This window comes from Emys orbicularis, chromosome 13 (genome assembly GCF_028017835.1).
Source record: "Emys orbicularis isolate rEmyOrb1 chromosome 13, rEmyOrb1.hap1, whole genome shotgun sequence".
NCBI classification, from domain to species: domain Eukaryota; kingdom Metazoa; phylum Chordata; order Testudines; family Emydidae; genus Emys; species Emys orbicularis.
This window is the reverse complement of record NC_088695.1, coordinates 16235372-16254740: the sequence shown is the minus strand read 5'-3', so window position 1 is coordinate 16254740 and position 19369 is coordinate 16235372. Positions and strand designations below refer to the sequence as shown.

The 19369-nt window shown below is 44.2% G+C and overlaps 2 protein-coding genes and 1 pseudogene across 2 annotated transcripts; 1 reads left to right on the top strand and 2 right to left on the bottom strand.

Moving 5' to 3' along the window:
- Window positions 1–19369, bottom strand: part of LOC135888202 (E3 ubiquitin-protein ligase TRIM39-like) — a 178338-nt pseudogene that overhangs the window by 94472 nt on the left and 64497 nt on the right.
- On the top strand, window positions 320–1258 carry LOC135888083 (olfactory receptor 14A16-like). The gene has a single exon (XM_065415895.1). It carries the CDS (start codon window positions 320–322, stop codon window positions 1256–1258), a length of 939 nt encoding a protein of 312 aa, XP_065271967.1.
- On the bottom strand, window positions 16661–17623 carry LOC135888017 (olfactory receptor 14A16-like). Its single transcript, XM_065415825.1, has one exon. It carries the CDS (start codon window positions 17621–17623, stop codon window positions 16661–16663), a length of 963 nt encoding a protein of 320 aa, XP_065271897.1.

The window sequence follows — 19369 nt, the reverse complement described above, 5'->3', positions numbered from 1 at the left end:
CAGGCAATCATCAGATGATCCATCCCCTGTCATCCACTCCCAGCTTCTTCGTCAGTAAAATAACCAGAGAGGGCTTAAAATAAACACAAGCAGTAGGTCTGTTGAATAAGAAGCTGCCAATAAGTAGAGCCCCATGAACCTGCATTGTAAACATTGTAATTACATGGTGATGGTGAAGAAAGGGAAGGATCTTGTTATTTTCCTGAGCTGCCATATGTGTCCTGCAGAGTAATAAAACCACTCTCCATCTATCTTTTGATTCTCCTTCTATTACCATTGCCCATTGGCCTTCCCTCTGCAGTGTACATCTACAGAAGAAATGTCCAACCAAACCATTGTGATTGAGTTCCTTCTCCTGGGATTCTCTGACGTGCGGGAACAGCAGATTTTACACTTCCAGGTGTTTCTAGTGATTTACCTGGCAGCCCTGGTGGGGAATCTTCTCATCATCACCGTCATAGCCCTCGACCAGCACCTTCACACCCCCATGTACTTTTTCCTGGGCAACTTATCCTTCCTAGACCTCTGCTATATCTCAGTCACGGTCCCCAAGTCCATGGCTGACTCCCTAACCAACAACAGACTCATCTCTTTCTCTGGATGTGTCACCCAAGTCTTTCTGGTTATAACTTTTACAGCAGCAGAGCTGGCCTTTCTCACGGTGATGGTGTATGACCGCTACATTGCAATATGCTGCCCTCTGCATTACAAGGTGACTATGAACAGAGTTGCATGTGCCCAGATGGCAGCTGGTTCATGGATCAGCAGCATGATGTGCTCTATATTACACACAGCTAATACCTTTAGGTTACATTTCTGCAGGTCCAATGTTATCGCTCAGTTTTTCTGTGATATCCCACAGTTGCTAAAGATCTCTTGCTCTGATACACAAGCTAATGCAATAGTCATGATTGCTCTTGGGTCACTTCTAGATGTGGTCTGCTTTGTATTGATAATTGTGTCCTACATTCACATCTTCTCCACGGTGATGAGAATCCCCTCTGAGCAGGGCAGGTACAAAGCCTTCTCCACCTGCATCCCATACCTGGTTGTTTTTTGTTTATTTATCAGTACCGCATCATTTACGTACATGAGGCCCAGATCGATGTCTTCAACATCTCTAGATCTGATGGCTGCTGTGTTCTATTGTGTGGTGCCACCACTAATGAATCCAATCATTTACAGTCTAAGAAACAAAGAGATAAAAGAGTCTCTATGGAAAATGATAGGCAGGATATTTTTTTCTCAAAAGAAATGAACTCCTCACACTGAAGTCTTAGTGTCCACCTGGAATAAAGTATTCCCATCCTCCACCTTATGTAATGGTTCAGGCTGACTTTGTTTGAGGACCAGCCTATGTTCATGTTAGGATCAGAACCTCATAGACTCATAGACTCATAGACTTTAAGGTCAGAAGGGACCATTATGATCATCTATTCTGACCTCCCGCATGATGCAGGCCACAAAAGCTGACCCACCCACTCCTGGAATAATTCTCTCCCTTGACTCAGCTGTTGATGTCCCTAAATCATGATTTAGAGACTTCAAGTCACAGAGAATCCTCCAGCAAGTGACCCCTGCCCCATGCTGCGGAGGAAGGTGAAAAACCTCCAGGGTCTCTGCCAATCTACCCTGGAGGAAAATTCTTTCCCGACCCCAAATATGGCGATCAGCTGAACCCCGAGCATGCGAGCAAGATTCTCCAGCCAGACCCTCCGGAAAAAAGTTCTCTGTAGTAACTTTTAATATCCCATCATTGACCATTGTTACTAATTACTAGCGATGGCACGTTATTGACCTATTGACTAAAATCACATTATCCCATCAAACCATCCCCTCCATAAACTTATCAAGCTTAATCTTAAAGCCAGAGAGGTCTTTCGCCCCCACTGTTTTCCTCGGAAGGCTGTTCCAGAACTTCACCCCTCTGATGGTTAGAAACCTTCGTCTAATTTCAAGCCTAAACTTCCCGACGGCCAGTTTATATCCATTTGTTCTCATGTCCACATTAGTACTGAGCTGAAATAATTCCTCTCCCTCCTTGGTATTTATCCCTCTGATATATTTAAAGAGAGCAATCATATCCCCCCTCAGCCTTCTTTTGGTTAAGGTAAACAAACCGAGCTCCTCGAGTCTCCTTTCATACGACAGGTTTTCCATTCCTCGGATCATCCTAGTGGCCCTTCTCTGTACCCATTCCAGTTTGTATTCATCCTTTTTAAACATGGGAGACCAGAACTGCACACAGTACTCCAAATGAGCTCTCACCAGTGCCTTGTATAACGGAACCAGTACCTCCTTATCCCTACTAGAAATACCTCGCCTAATGCATCCCAGGACCGCATTAGCTTTTTTCACGGCCATGTCACATTGCTGACTCATAGTCATCCTGAGATCAACCAGGACTCCGAGGTCCTTCTCCTCTTCCGTTACTTCTAACCGATGCGTCCCCAGCTTAAAACAAAAATTCTTGTTAGTCATCCCTAAATACATAACCTTACACTTCTCACTATTAAATTTCATCCTATTACTATTACTACAGTTTACAAGGTCATCCAAATCTCCCTGCAGGATATCCCGATCCTTCTCCAAATTGGCAATACCTCCCAACTTTGTATCATCCGCAAACTTTATCAGCCCACTCCTACATTCGGTTCCGAGGTCAGTAATAAATAGATTAAATAAAATCGGACCCAAAACCGAACCCTGAGGAACTCCACTGGTAACCTCCCTCCAACCTGACAGTTCACCTTTCAGTATGACCCGCTGCAGTCTCCCCTTTAACCAGTTCTTTATCCACCTCTGGATTTTCATATCGATCCCCATTTTTTCCAGTTTAACCAATAATTCCTCATGCGGTACTGTATCAAATGCTTTACTGAAATCGAGGTATATTAGATCCACCGCATTTCCTTTATCTAAAAAATCTGTTACTTTCTCAAAGAAGGAGATCAGGTTGGTTTGGCACGATCTACCTTTCATAAAATCGTGTTGTAATTTGTCCCAATTGCCATTGACCTCAAGGTCCTTAACTACTTTCTCCTTCAAATTTTTTTCCAAGACCTTGCATATTACAGATGTTAAACTAACAGGCCTGTAGTTACCCGGGTCACTTTTTTCCCCCTTCTTGAAAATAGGAACCACATTAGCTATTCTCCAGTCCAACGGTACCACCCCCGAGTTTACAGATTCATTAAAAATTATGGCTAACGGGCTTGCAATTTCTCGCACCAGTTCCTTTAATATTCTCGGATGAAGATCATCCGGTCCGCCCGATTTAGTCCCGTTAAGCTGTTCGAGTTTGGCTTCTACCTCGGATACGGTAATGTCAACCCCCTCTCCTTTATTCCCATCCGTCTCGCTGCCACTATTCCTGAGTCCTTCATTAGCCTCATTAAAGACCAATGCAAAATATTCGTTTAGATATTGTGCCATGCCTAGAATATCCTTAATCTCCACTCCATCTACAGTCTTAAGTGGTCCCACTTCTTTTTCCTTTGTTTTCTTCCTATTTATATGGCTATAAAACCTCTTACTATTGGTTTTAATTCCCCTCGCAAGGTCCAACTCTACACGGCTTTTGGCCTTTCTCACTCCATCTCTACATGTTCTGACCTCAATAAGGTAGGTTTCTTTGCTGATCCCTCCCATCTTCCACTCCTTGTACACTTTCTGTTTTTTCTTAATCACCCGTCTGAGACTCTCGCTCATCCAGCTCGGTCTAAATCTCCTGCCTACGAACCGTTTTCCCTTTCTCGGGATACAGGCCTCCGACAGCTCCTGCAACTTCAACTTGAAATAATCCCAGGTGCCTTCCGCCTTTAGATCCATAAATATGTTAGTCCAATCTACTTCCCTAACTAGTCGCCTTAATTTATTAAAGTTAGCCCTTTTGAAATCGTAAACCTTAGTCTCCAATTTAATTTTGTTAATCCTTCCATTTAGTTTAAACCGAATTAGCTCATGATCACTCGAGCCAAGGTTGTCCCCTACAACCATTTCCTCAACGAGGTCCTCACTACTCACCAAAACCAAATCTAAAATGGCATCCCCCCTCGTCGGTTCACCAACTACTTGATGAAGGAATTCATCAGCTATCACGTCTAGGAAAATCTGAGCCCTATTATTGTTACTAGCATTTGTTCCCCAATCTATATCCGGGAAGTTAAAGTCTCCCATGATTACACAGTTCCTATTAGTATTTACTTCCCTAAAAACATTAAAGAGTTCTCTGTCCATATCCAGGCTAGATCATGGCGGTCTATAGCACACCCCTAGCACTATCCCAGGGGAGGCTTTAGTAGTTCTTTTACCCAGTGTGAGTATTGCCCAGACAGACTCTGTCTTATCCATTCCATCACTTATTATTTCTTTACAGTTTATCTCATTGTTGACATACAATGCTACTCCCCCACCTTTACCTTTGTTCCCCTGACATTTTGCATTTTCTGATTTTGGCTGGGATTTTTTAAAATCTGAGAGAAATTTGGTGAAAAAATTTAAAGCATCTAAGTTCCTCAGGAGCAAAAGTCCAATTTTCAAACAAGACTCAGGCACTTCTGAAAATTATACTCTTAGGTGCTCAAATCCCAATGAGTTTTCAGTAGAATGTGTGAATCTAATTATCTTTTGGCCCCTTTGAAAATCCTAGGAAGAGCTAATTGCAACTTTTCCATTTTCTAGTTTGAAATATCCACTTAAAATGAACTTTTTTATTTCAAAATGTCATTTCCAAATTTAAAAAAAATGTGTTTTTTTAATTTCAAAATGCTAATTCCAAACTTTTTAAAAATTGAAATATTTTGAATGGGCATTTTGATTTAAAATGCCATTTTAATGTTATTTTAAGTCAAACCGGCAATTCATAATGATTATTTTCATTGTTGTTTTGTTGGTCCCAGGATAAGAAAGAGAGAAGGTGGATGAGGTAATATCTTTTACTGGATCAACTTCTATTGGTGGAAGAGACAAGTTTCCAGGCTATCTGAAAAAGAACTGTGTAGCTCGAAAGTTTGTGTCTTCCAGCAACAGAAGTTGGTCTAATTCATAATGACATTTTTTCATTTTCAGTTGACATTTCTAAATGAAAGAATTTTCATTGGAACGTCAAAGCATTTCATTTTGGTAAAAAACAAAGAAAAAGAAAAAGAAAACAAATTAGTATTTTTGGTTTTGAGATTTCCCAATCAAATTTTTAAGAACTTTTCATTCAGTGAATATTTTTGATGTTTCTATTTTCACCCCATCTAAGATGAAAACAAACATCAAAATACCAGAATTTCTCACAGAATTTTCTGCTTTACAATGAGCTGTAAACCCCAGGCTTTTACTCTAACAACATTTTCACTTTGACTTTACAAGGAGCGGGCTGCTGACCTCTCCACACCCCAGGGGAAAGGACTGAGTAGGGAAAAGGGGCCAGTGGGGAGAACCTGGCTGAGGCCTGCACCTCGCCTTATTGATACCCCAGCTCCAGCTCCTCCTCACCGCCCACCACAGGGGAGGTAGGTGCTTGTCTACCAAGCTCCCCAGCCTATCCATTGAGCAATGAGTCCCTTTTGACTAGGGCTGGGCAGAAAATGTGTTTGTTTTCATAGAAAATTTTGACTTTATGACAAACAACCCTCCCTCTCCAAACTTTCAACTGAAAATGTAAATTTCTATTAGGAAATACCACTGCCGTGTCTCATGGGAGTTGTAGTTCATGTGCCTCAAACTCCCGTTCTCTATGGGACAGGTTCCTTGGCTGGACAACATCTGCACCATGGGATTCCTTCTTCCTAAGTTGCTTTGGTGTATCATGGGAGTCTTCCAGCTGCAATGCCTCATGGGGTGGATGTAGTCTGGCTAGAGATTCCAGCCCATAAAGGAGAATGTGACCACAAGGCAACCAAACTACAGCTCCCATGAGACACTGAAGTGCCATTTTCAAGTAGAGAGATTCACTTTTCACCTGAAGTTTTCAAACAATGTTGGGCTCTGGGGTGTTGTTTTTCCAGAGATAAGAGACATTTTTTGCAAAAAGATCCATGTGGTTGAAAACTGAATTTTCCATCGAAAAACAGATTTGACAAAAAATTTTCAACCAGTTTTACTTGTGACAGCAGCACAGAGAGACACTGACCAGAAGGTTTGGTGCTCCATTTTCTGCCCTCATCCAGAATAACCATGGGAAGGCATTAGTTCTCTCCCTCATCCATGCAGCCAGAGGAGATTGTGGATTGTGCAAACAAAACTCACTAGTTTCTTCTCTTGCTGCTGATCAGACAGGAGCCATGGACGTTGGAGAATGGATTCTCCTGTCACCCAGAAAAGGGGTTCCTGCAGGGCAGGACTGGCACACATTGGCAAGGAGCAGGAGGATGTGGAGGAAGTGTATCTAGCCACTATCTCTGCTTCTCCGTGTTCTTTTGAAAAATAGACTTCAGGCTGAGGTTTTCAAAGGGTTTTAGCCTAGGGATTTAGGCACCCAAAACCCAAAACTCCCACAGTGTTTCAGTGGATTGTGCACTCCTGACTCCTTTAGGCACCTTTGAAAATTACAGCTCTCTGCCTCTTGGGCTGCTGATCTGGCTGTTTGATGAAGAAAGAAAACAGAACAGGCAGGGGAGGGGGCATGGAAGAAAGCCCTTTGTCCTCAAAAGCAGGTCATTCAGTGTTATCAGTGTATAGTCTGCAGCCAATAAAACATCTTGTTTCAGCCCTGAGTGTACAACATGCTGCATACAATTTCCTCCATAAGCCCACAGAGCCAAATCCATTCCTGGTGTAACTCCCTGGAATTCAGTGGCCTCACACCAGATGAATTTGGCCCAATCTCAAGTGTTTTTCTACTGAATCCTCTGCAATGCCGACTGAGGATAATCACAGCTCTGTGCTCCCAGTGGGCGCTGTGCCCGGGGAATTCTCCACATGGCCTGCGTGCTCTACTTCCTATTGACACCTGAATCCCTGGGCTGACGTTACAGCCTTTACACACTCTGCAGAATTTAAACACTGGGACATGAATGGGAAGAGATTGTGCCTGATAAAGTGTCCTGAGGAACAATGACACGTCCTCATATAAACCTCCACTGGATAATGCAGGAGATGAGGAGTCAAATGTGGAAAAGTGTCTAAAGTTTTAGGTATTTAGACACCTAAATATTCAGCTAGGTTCCTACTGGGGTCCTCAGATGTGCCTAACTCCCATTGATTTCATGATTTCCACTCATCTGAGCTATCACTAATTATCTTCAACTGGGCAGTCTTCTGAAGGACCAGTCAGACAGCTCGGACCTGTGATGCCCATCTGGACAGTGCAAAGGTGAGTTCAGTCTCCAGAACACATTCATGACCTGCATCTCCACAGAGATTGTGCCAACCAGCAATGGGAACATTGTCTGCCCATCCAGCTAGTGGTGGGTTTTGTAGTGACAGGGCAGATCCATGACCTCAGATCCAAAAGCTCTTCTTTTGAATGTTGAGGAATTTGGGATCCCAGCATGGATTAGAGTCTTGGTTTGGGCCCATCTCTGCTTTTCTGTCACGTGGATGCATTCCTGCTCAGGGGAATGTTTCTTCTCTCAGCCCGAGTAAGCCTAGATGCTATACTCCAGCTATACACCAATCTTCTTCCCACTGGAGTCCATAGGCTCTCCATGAGTTCTGGGTACAGCTGGTTGGGAATTCTCCACTGGAATGATTTTCTAATATCAAATTTCCTTTCACAAAATCAAAATTTTCCATGAGAATATTGAGTTGTTCACTGATCCCTCTGTGCTGAAGGAGCCTGCAAGAACTCTGCTTCATTCTGTGTCCAGTTCCAGCTGTCTGAGCATAACAACAAGAGCTTCTCAATGTGCCCCTTCTCCCCAGAATCTCCATGTGGGAAGCTCAGCCCTTAAAGGCACAGTCCCCAATACCCTCAAAAATTTCAAAATTGAAAACTACAATTGATTTTCCATTAGGAAAATTGCAATGATGGCTCCCTGCCTGCCTGAAAGGCGCTTGCCAATGTTCATGTTTACCCTGTAGCCAACAAAGTGAAATTGGCAAGAGCCTTCCAGGTGGGCTGCTGGAGGCTGAGCTCCCTGGCTCTCTGCCTACACCCAGCCAGGCAGCCAGGGAGCGTGTGTTTCTGTCACTGAATGGCTGCATGGCCGTGTGTGTGGGAGTGAGGAGGGCCAACGGGGCTGTATAGAGAACAGGCCACAATGCAGTGCATTCAGCTGTTCTGCTGCAGATGTTCCAGTCCCTGTTGTGGGTCAGGCAGATGACTTCAGCTCAGCTAACAGGAACTGCCCCTGCCCGAGGCAGGTGTGAGCGGTCACATGGATCAGCACAAGGCAAGAGAAGAGGAGCAGCATAGGGAAAGCAGGGGTCCCTGATCCTATATTAACAGGAGGCTTCGGCCCCATAGCTATTCCTGCACAGCAACAAGAGTGAGATAGAAGAACTAAGAGCCTCCAGAGCATGGTCCAAGCCAGGATCAGGTTTAAGCCCCTGTCTCCTCAGACAACTCCATTCCCTGCCTTTACCCCTCTCTGTTATGTTGCACACTTGTGGGTGAGGCAGCCTGCGGGACTGGTGCTTGCTGTGTGGCAGATACACCAGAGATCATGAATATGGAGTACAGGCCACATGCACAGGGGAGATCTACAGAAAACGACAGGGACACTCGCTCAATGTGTAGGAAAAATGTATGTCTTCTCCCCATGCCAGGGTTTAGCACCTAGGGATCCTGCCTCCAACCACTAAGTTCAGCCCACTTGGCCTTGCTGCTTCTGCGTCTTTTCTCTCCCTTTAATTTTCCAACACTGCAGAAAGGCACAGGGCAAGGAAGCCTGGGTCTGAGCTGGGCAGGGCTCCAGGGGATGAGTCCTGGAAGCCCTCAGAGAACGGACGTGGATACATCTTCTTCTCCCTGGCAATGAAATGCAAAACCAGCTGCATATAGACCAGCTGCAGAGACCAATGTGTCAGAGTAGCCCCTTGTCCTGTGGTTAAGCCCCCCAGCTGAGGGTGGCTAAAGGTGAAAAGGGAGGCTTCCCCTGGCCTGATTCCTTCTGGCAGGAAATGGCTTAAGGTGCCTAAACCAGCTGACTCCAGGAGAGGGGCTCCCGGCTGTGGATCTCAATCTCAGATGGGGTGTCCCTGCAGCCTGGACTTAGGTGCTGAGCTGCCTGACAACATGGACGCTGGCACTACATCCTTTCTCAGTCAATGTTGTCACTGCTGATCTTTCCCTCCACTCCATTCATCAGTGGGGGGTCTAAAGTATCTGACACACCAGGTCCCAGAATCCCAGCTGAAATTGCCCTAGAGCCACGGACCCTGGGAGCTCATCCCAGGAATCCCAGGCTCCCAGCTTTAAGTAGGGAGCTTGGAAGCCCTGACAGCCCTGCCTCGAACCAGGGTTCTCAGGACTCTCAGGCTCCCTGCTGCAGACCTGGGAGCTGAGCCCGGGTTAGAGACAGGGCTCCCAGGGCTTTCAGTCTCCCGGATTCATGGCAGGGAGCCTGGAAGCTCTGACAAGGTAGGCTGCCCCAGAGCCACGTACTCTGGGATACCTGGGCCCCCAGCAGCCCATCTTCATTGCCAGCCTGCCTTTCCTTCACTGAAAGTTCATGGAACCCGAGATGTTCCCATGAATCGGCAATATTGGACAAAACTCTGTGTCATCAGAAAATTTCTAACCAGCTCTACTTGTTATTTATCTCTGCCGGAAGCTGGAGTAAGCGCCAGCCTGCATCATTGGAACAGCTGAGCGAATACAGCAAAGTCGTCCCTGTGTGAATAGTAATAGACTATTCATCCTTTCTTTTTCTTACTGCAGACAACACTAAAAAAAGGCTCATTTGGTGCAGATGCAATGCTGCCTAATGTTTTTAAAATCTTTATTTCACACTGGTTGCTGGCATGTCAGGGAGATTGAATAACCATGAAATGTCAGTTCCCAGCTGGTGTAAATCAGTATCGCTCCATAGGAGTCAATGGGCCAGATCTCCAACTGATGTAATTCATCGTCTCTCCATTGGTGTAAATGGGCCAAATTCCTATCTGGTATAAATACGCATCACTCCTTTGGAGTCAATGTGGTAGATCCCCCAGCTGGGGGGAATCATCCATAGCTCCATTGGAATCAATGGGGCCAGATCCCAATTTGGTGTAAATGAGCTGTAGACTTTTCAGTCAATGGCGCCAGATAAGAACGTAAGAACATAAGAACGGCCGTACTGGGTCAGACCAAAGGTCCATCTAGCCCAGTATCCTGTCTACCGACAGTGGCCAATGCCAGGTGCCCCAGAGGGAGTGAACTTAACAGGTAATGATCAAGTGATCTCTCTCCTGCCATCCATCACCACCCTGTGACAAACAGAGGCTAAGGACACCATTCCTTACCCATCCTGGCTAATAGCCATTAATGGACTTAACCACCATGAATCCAGTTCTCTTTTAAACGCTGTTATAGTCCTCGTCTTCACAACCTCCTCAGGTAAGGAGTTCCACAAGCTGACTGTGCGCTGAGTGAAGAAGAACTTCCTTTTATTTGTTTTAAACCTGTTGCCTATTAATTTCATTTGGTGACCCCTAGTGCTTGTATTATGGGAATAAGTAAATAACTTTTCCTTATCTACTTTCTCCACATCACTCATGACTTTATATACCTCTATCATATCCCCCCTTAGTCTCCTCTTTTCCAAGCTGAAAAGTCCCAGCCTCTTTAATTTCTCCTCATATGAGACCCGTTCCAAACCCCTAATCATTTTAGTTGCCCTTCTCTGAACCTTTTCTAGTGCCAATATATCTTTTTTGAGATGAGGAGACCACATCTGTATGCAGTATTCAAGATGTAGGCGTACCATCGATTTATATAAGGGCAATAATATATTCTCCGTCTTATTCTCTATCCCCTTTTTAATTATTCCTAACATCCTGTTTGCTTTTTTGACCGCCTATGCACACTGCGTGGACGACTTCAGAGAACTATCCACTATGACATCAAGATCTTTTTCCTGATTCGTTATAGCTAAATTAACCCCCATCATATTGTATGTATAGTTGGAGTTATTTTTTTCCAATGTGCATTACTTTACATTTATCCACATTAAATTTCATTTGCCATTTTGTTGCCCAATCACTTAGCTTTGTGAGATCTTTTTGAAGTTCTTCACAGTCTGCTTTGGTCTTAACTATCTTGAGCAGTTTAGTATCATCTGCAAACTTTGCCACCTCACTTTTTACCCTTTTCTCCAGATCATTTATGAATAAGTTGAATAGGATTGGTCCTAGGACTGACCCTTGGGGAACACCACTAGTTACCCCTCTCCATTCTGAGAATTTACCATTAATTCCTACCCTTTGTTCCCTGTCTTTTAACCAGTTCTCAATCCATGAAAGGACATTCCCTTTTATCCCATGACAACTTAATTTACGTTAATTCCCCAGCTGGTGTAAATTAGCATAATGCTATGGAGCTATGGCAGTTTACACGAGCTGAATATCTGTACCATGATGCCTAGTTTTATTTTTGTTCCTGAATTTGAGTTTCTCATTGCTTAACCCATCCCATTTACATAACAATGAAAGAGTCTAAGCTCATAAAATCATAGTTCAATAGACAGAAATCTGGGACCTGTGCACCCAGCTAGTAAACTGGCTGGTGAGTGAGGGCATGGTTCTGGAGCAGCAGCCTGCACCTCTGTCCTATGGAGTTAACTTTGTGATTGGCTCAGTCTCTCTGAAGAATCAGGCAGGTGTTGTTGTGTCAGTTTCACTCAAAGCAGTTTAATCCTCAGAGTAATTGGCTCAGACTCTCTGCAGACTCAGGCAGATGTTGCTTTGGGGGTTACACTTGGTTATTGTCTCAGGCTTGGGTTATATTTTCAAACTTTCCATCCCATGGGGATTAGAAAATTACTTCCATTTACAAAATGAAAATTGAGATTCTGCTGTAACACCATGACTTCTTGAGCTGGGGCCCTGGACACTGGACAATAGTACTGAAGCCTTAATCTAACCCCAACTGCTTTCCTAATATCACATTTCCATATACACAATTGCTGTAACTTGTGCAGGGATGTTCTGTGAAGTTGAATGGGCAAGGGAGGAGGTCCCCTAAATTGTGTCTGGATGGATAGGTAGTTGGTGTGATCAGGAATGAGCGGGGAAGTTTCCACAAGACACTTTTTCTACTGACATATGGTCCATGATCTGAAAAAAAAGAGTTTGAGAACTTCTGGACAGAAAGGTCTGTCCAAGTGAGTCACTTTTCAAGATTGGGACCAAATAAAAGCAACATTTGCAAAAGTGACTCAAAATAATTATTACAAATATTGTCTTTAATATTAAAGAGAAAACAAATACCAACACTCAATGTGCAGTGGCAGTCAAAACAGCTAACAGGATTTTAGGAACCATTAGGAAAGGGAGAGAGAATAAAACAGCAAATATCATAATGTCACTATATAAATCCATGGTACGCCCACACCTTCAATGCTGTATCTAATTCTGTTCACCCCATCTCAAAAAAGATATATTAGAACTGGAAAAGGTACAAAGAACAGCAACAAAAATGATTAGAGGTATAGAACATCTTCCATACAAGGAGGGATTAAAAAGACTGGGACTGCTCAGCTTAGAAAAGAGGCGATTAAGGGGGGATGTGAGAGATGTCTATAAAATCATTAATAGTAGGGGGAAACTGAATAGGGAAGTATTATTTACCCCTGCACATAACACAAAAACCAGGGGTCACCCAATTAAATTAATATGCAGCAGATTTAAAACAAGCAAAATGAAGTACTTCTTCACACAACACACAGTCAACATGTGGAACTCATTGCCAGGGGATGTTGTGGAGGCCAAAATGGTCAGGGAAGTGACCCCATGCTCTGGGTCTCCATAAACCTCCAACTGCCAGAATCTGGGATTGGATGGCAGGGGGTAGATCACTCGAAATTGCCCTGCTGTGTTAATTCCCTCTGATGCATCCGGCATTGGCCACTGTTGGAAGACAGAACACTGGGCTAGATGGACCATTGGTCTACCCCAGTATGGCCGTTCTTATGTTCTGATGTGTATCTTGCTCATATGCTCAGGGTCTAACTGTTTGCTGGATTTGGGGTTGGGAAGGAATTTTCTCCCAGGTAGGATTGGCAGGGATGTTGGGTGCTTTTCACCTTCCTCTGCAGCATGGCAATTCTCTGCTATTGCAGAGACCTGGGGTATTGGTGGCATCTTGGTCACTCCTGTTCTCTGCCTGTGGCACACAATGGTTTAGTCTCCCAAAGACTGAAATGCTGAGTTTAACTAAGTCATTTGGCTCAATGCAGGGGTATATGAGTGAAGATTAGTGGGCTATGACATACAGGAGGTCAAAGTGGATTATCTAATGGTCCATTCTGGATTTAAACTCTATGAAGCTGTGAACACTGGATCATTGCTTTCAGAGACGACTTAAGGTCACCTGGGGCCCTGGGCCGGAGCAAGTGGGAGGGCCCCGGCACCAGAACCGTGGCCCCGTTCCATCCCTTCTGCCCACGGCCCCACCCTGTTCCACCCCTTCCCCCATGGCTCCGACTCCTGCTCGCTCCTTTCCAGGGTCCCCCTCGCTGCAGCCATGAGACTGGAGAAGCTCTTTGCCAGTGCCCTGATGGGGAGCAAGAGTTCCTCGGGGCCACAGCAGGGGGAGATTTTTCTGCGGGCTCCAAATTGTCCGTAATCCGCTGCTGATTGCTTTCACAATATATTTAAACTGTATCCAAAACCTTGTTATATGGTATATATATAACCCTGTATATATACGGTGAAAGTTGGAATATGCCCAATTTATGGTTGCCTACGCAACCCCCCATGCATCAATGTTGTGCCCTGTGTAAGGAAGGGGTCCTGGCAAGTCATGCTTTAATGGAAACAGCACAATATGAACTACCCCCATTGCTCAAGTGTAATTGAAGATGCAATTTACAACTAGCTTTAGATCATAGTTGACAGAACTGCAGCTGACTCTCCAGGGTGGTGTCATCTCCGCAGGAGTAAGGGAAAAAAAATTCAATAGGTATGAATGACACTGAGTATACACTTTGGGACAGATTTTACCTGCTTTCTTCATATTGAGTAGCTATATGAATTTTAATGGGACTGTCCATGGGAAAAGGACATTCTCAACATGAATAATGGTGTCAGACTCTGTTGGTTAGTGTATAAAAAGAGATACATATTCACAGCATCATAGCACTGTACTCTGTACACCATTCACACTCCGTGCTCAGTAAAGAGAACTGTCAGTACCTGAAAAACAGTAGCACTTATGTCTAGTTAAACATTTTCCATCAAAAGATTTATGGTGGAAAATTGGACCTTTTACTAAATGATTATTTTTTTTTAGACAGTGTCTAATTTTCTCAAGAGAATTGATTTTTCACTGGAAAACTGAAATCCTATAACCAAAAATTTTGAGCAAAAATATCTAGCTATCTATATATTCATATCTAGCTATCTATATATACTAACCACTAGGCTACAGAGTTATTCTTTCTTCTCTCTCTCTCTCTCTCTCTCTCTCACCCAATGACTCGTTATGTATTTATCCAAAGTGTAACAGGTTCAATGGGCGAGACTGGGGAAGCTCCACATCAGAATACCCCACAGCTCAGGGGTTAGACACTCAGTTGTTAGGACACAACCCAGATTTTGAATGGGAATAGATCCAATGGGTGGTCTCTGAGCACACGTACCAAATTGGGCCCCACACATGAGTTAGGCAGACAAACCCCTATCTTCCCCCTGGTTGGTGAATTGCTCTGGGACTGAGGTGAGAGACAGGTGTCTGGACACCTAGAGTGTGGCTGTAGTTTTATTTTAGCTTTAATATAAATAAAAGATACCCAACCAAGGCCCTAGGTGCCCTAACACGTCATAACTAATACAGGTTTCAGAGTAGCAGCTGTGTTAGTCTGTATCCGCAAAAAGAACAGGAGTACTTGTGGCACCTTAGAGACTAACAAATTTATTTGAGCATAAGCTTTCGTGGGCTACAGCCTAGCCCACAAAAGCTTATGCTCAAATAAATTTGTTAGTCTCTAAGGTGCCACAAGTACTCCTGTTCTTATTACTAATACAATACAATCCCAGCTGCATTAAAATAATCATTTCAGCAGGAACTCAGTCATCCAGAGAGCTACAGAATTCTTTCCCACCCCTTCATCATTGTGGGAAGCAAACCTTCAGATGTCTCAGAAAACCCAGTCAAAGAGATAACACATTGGCCTCCAGAATACATGACAATCTACTGAAACACCCATGTAACCAATCATTTCCCTTCCCCCCAAAAAAGGAAAAAAAGAACAACCCTAAAACCAGATTGACCAACTGATAAAACCAAACAAAAGCCAGACGAGCTAGCTTTTACAACCTGGCCCGGTACCCAGTTATACAGTCATCCATCTCGTGAAAGCGGACCCAATCACTGGGTGCCACGTACTTCCAAGGTAATTGTGTCTGGGTAGAGTCTCATCATCACTAGCTCTGGGGCTCTAGGAAACACTGCCAATCTCAGACCTCTGGTCTGACGCCCTTCCTTTGGCCATTGGAGGCCACTGTCCAGCTGCCTTAGAACTCAAAACCAGTGTCTGAGTTCCCCCAAGCCCCCAGACACCTACACACACTCTGCCAGAGCTTCACCTAGGCTGTGCTCACTCTGGGATTCTAATTGAACCCCTTTAAGAACATTTTGAGAGGAAGGTGAGGAACACGGGTTTAGCAACGGGATTTCTTAACCACAGAAACTTTATGCGTTGAGCCCTCGAGAGTTACAGATCTTCAAACACAAGATGGTCCTGAGACACCCTCTCCCCTAGTCTGATCTCATCCATTCTGTAAGTCCGAGATTGCAGGCTGAGAAGAATCCCTCCCGCCGTCTTGCTCCTGCAAGTCCTTCCTACGTGTGGGCATGGTCGGCCCCGCTCTGCACAGAGCAGAACCGCACTGTTCAATAGGCCCCCGGCTCTGCACCAGGGGTTCAAACTGTGAAGTTCCATCTCCGACATTCATGCCTGTGGGCCCCCTGTATAGAAAAATCATTTTCCCTTGGGGGGAGGGGGCAAGTAGTTGAGAGACAACAAAAATCGATGGCTCCAGTCTCTAGTCTTGATGCATCTCCATGATGGTGACAAGCACCTTTCCCAGGAGGGGCAGCTCTCTGGAAAGCAGCACAACAGGCTGCCATTGAGCCAGGCCAGACTTGTGCTGTCACCGTGCCAATATTTCTACACATACTACAACAGAGTTCATAGTTTGACACCATCATACCCCACTCTGTCACACAAGCAAACAATTAACCAAAAGCCATGGCACCCCAAGCAGAGTTTATGCCCCCCAAAAGGAGAAGACACAGAACTCATGAAGTCCACTAGGGACTTGATTATGGCTACTCCTTTGAGGTGGAGAGTGCTCAGAGAGTGTGGTGATGGGTGGCAGTACAAAAAACATGATAGGTAAAGTCTGATCTTATTTACACTGGTTTAAATCTACAGTAACTCCATTGACTTGAATGGTGTTTGCTTGCATTTTTACCAGTCTAAACACACCTTTCTGCATAAGCAGATTGCAAAGCATGTTCTCATGGAGATAATAATGTCATCAGAGGATTACATTTATAAAGAAACATGGAATGAAATCACAACCAAAGGGAAAAAATGGACAGTTTATTTCTGGTAAGTAACCTCCACGCTATGAGTTTCCTCAATGCAGCTTTGATCTCCTTGTTCCTCATGCTGTAGATGATAGGATTCATCACTGCTGGCAGCACGGAATAGAGAACAGCCACCATGAGATCCAGACCTGAGGTTGAGCTGGAGGTGGGATTACTGTAGGCAAAGGTGGCAGTGCAAAAAAACAAGGACACCACGGTGAGGTGAGGGAGGCAGGTGGAGAAGGCTTTATGCCGGCCTTGCTCAGCGGGGATTCTCAGCACTGTTTTGAAGATCTGAACATACGACACAATTATAAAAACAAAGCAGCTTAAGCCTAAACACACACTAAAGGCAATAGCTACAGTTTCACTGAGGTACAAGTCAGAGCAGGCGAGCTTGAGGAGCTGGGGGATTTCACAGAAGAACTGATCCACCATGTTGCCTCCACAGAAGGATATTGCAAACGTGATCCCAGTGTGGAGCGCAGAGTAGAGAAAAACACTGATCCAGATACCAGCTGCCATTTGGACACAAGCTCTCCTGTTTATCACTCTCTCATAGTGCAGGGGTTGGCAGATGGCGACGTATCGGTCGTACGCCATGACAGTCAATAAAACAAGATCTGCTGAAACAAAAAAGACAAAGAGAAAAACTTGGACAACACATCCAGAATAAGAAATTGACCTGATGTTCATGAGGGAATTGGCCATGGATTTGGGGACAGTGACAGAGATGGAGCCGATGTCTAGGATGGACAAATTCATCAGGAAGAAGTACATGGGGGTGTGAAGATGGTGGTCGAGGACAACAACTGTGATGATAAGAAGATTCCCCACCAGGGCTGCCAGGTAAATCACTAGAAACACCATGAAGTGTAAAATCTGCAGCTCCCGAACATCGGAGAATCCCAGGAGAAGGAACTCGGTCACAGTAGTTCGGTTGGACATTTTCTTTCTCAGTACATCATGTGATGTCTGTGGAGGGAAGGAGAAGGGCAATGGTCAGGATTAGAGTGACAGAGGAATTGATCCTGATTCTCTCTCTGTAATATCTCATAATGTGAATGTCAAGGGTGCACAGCACTCGTCACTTCCATTGATGAGGAGTCACAAGTGCTCCTCATCCATCAGCCAGAGCACTAATCAGGTGCATTATCACATTAGTGAAAACTGGATTATTTCACTTAAAGTCAATGGAGCTGGGTCAGTTTACACCATCTGAGGATCTGTCCTTAGATAAAATGCAGTATGAAGGATGGGACAAAGTACAATCCAAATCCAACAATTCTAGCCAAGATGATTCCCTATTATGACAAATAGCAAGCCCACAACTTGGGCATGAAACTGACATGACAACACAGCCTGATTCCCACTTTCCAGAGAAATACGACATTGACTCACCCAGCTTCCTATGTGGCAGCTCGTCTGTGATGATTCCTCCACATAGACGGCCTTCTACCTATTTACAGATTGATTCATGGCACCAATTCTAGCTGCACTTCCATCTCTGTGTGATGATGGGGTAGGAGCGTCACTCAGTTACTGCTAGGTTGTATTGTTTCCCTCTGTGACTTTGTGTCTGTGCTGTGCAGATCAGTGGCAGTCACAAGACTTGGATTCTGTTCTTGGTTCTGCCATTGACCTGCTGGGTGACCTTGGGCCAGTCACTTCCCCTCCCTGTGCCTCTGTTTCCCCTCCCCCCTTTCTCTGCCTTGTCCATTAGGACTGGAAGCTTTTAGGGGGGTGGACTGTGTCTTAATATGTGTATGTTCTGGGCACCTCTCAACAGCACTGCCATTTAGGTGGCAGCAATATAGGACAGCAGATATGGTACTAGAGCAGGAGATCAGGGTTCTAATCTCATTAACCTTCTGTCTGATCTTGGGCAGCGTCAAGATAGAAAGGTTTTGTCTGGGGGCTTCAACTCTGTCTTTTAGCTTCACGGTGCTTAAAATATATTCTGTGGGCTATCGACTTTGCTTTATTCAGTTTAACCATCTTGGAGCTATCCCTTTGAAACAATTGTAATAGAGCGAATGGGTTTGAAATTGTGGTATTAGTGGAAAATCTTAATGTTTCCCACCTTGGTGCCAAGCTAAGTTTCCCATTTCAGTTAGACAGAGATTTTCTGCTTTAATTATTTCAAAGGCAAATTGGGTTTTCAAATGAACACATTTTCATGCAAAGTATCTGCTATCCTCAATATATTTTTTTTCCAAGGACAGAAGAGGTTAATTTTTTTCAGTTTTCATCAGCTTTTAGTTAAAATTGTTTTCTTCTCAGTTGCCACAATGAAACAAATGTTTGAGTTTTCACAATTTTTATGAACAATCCATTTTTTCTGCTGAAAAATAAACAAATAAAAAAGTCTGACTGGTGCTAGGTATTTGATTAAATAGATAGTAAAACTCTTCAAGAGTTCCAATTGTCATGCATATTTATGTTCTCACATGTGCCTTGTATATCAATACCGTAACATATTTAATTGAAATAGGAAACTTACTGTGCTGGTCTTTGTGGATTTTTTCCCAACTTGTGATGCATTTGATCCTCCTCTGTTAGAGAGATAATGTTCAAATAATCCTATCTGTCTATCATGCCCCCATCACTATATTATCCAGAAGCTGTTTCCTGAGTTGCCGGTCTCTCTGCAGTTCCTAGCAGACAGCAGACTTCACAGATGCGTGCTCCCTA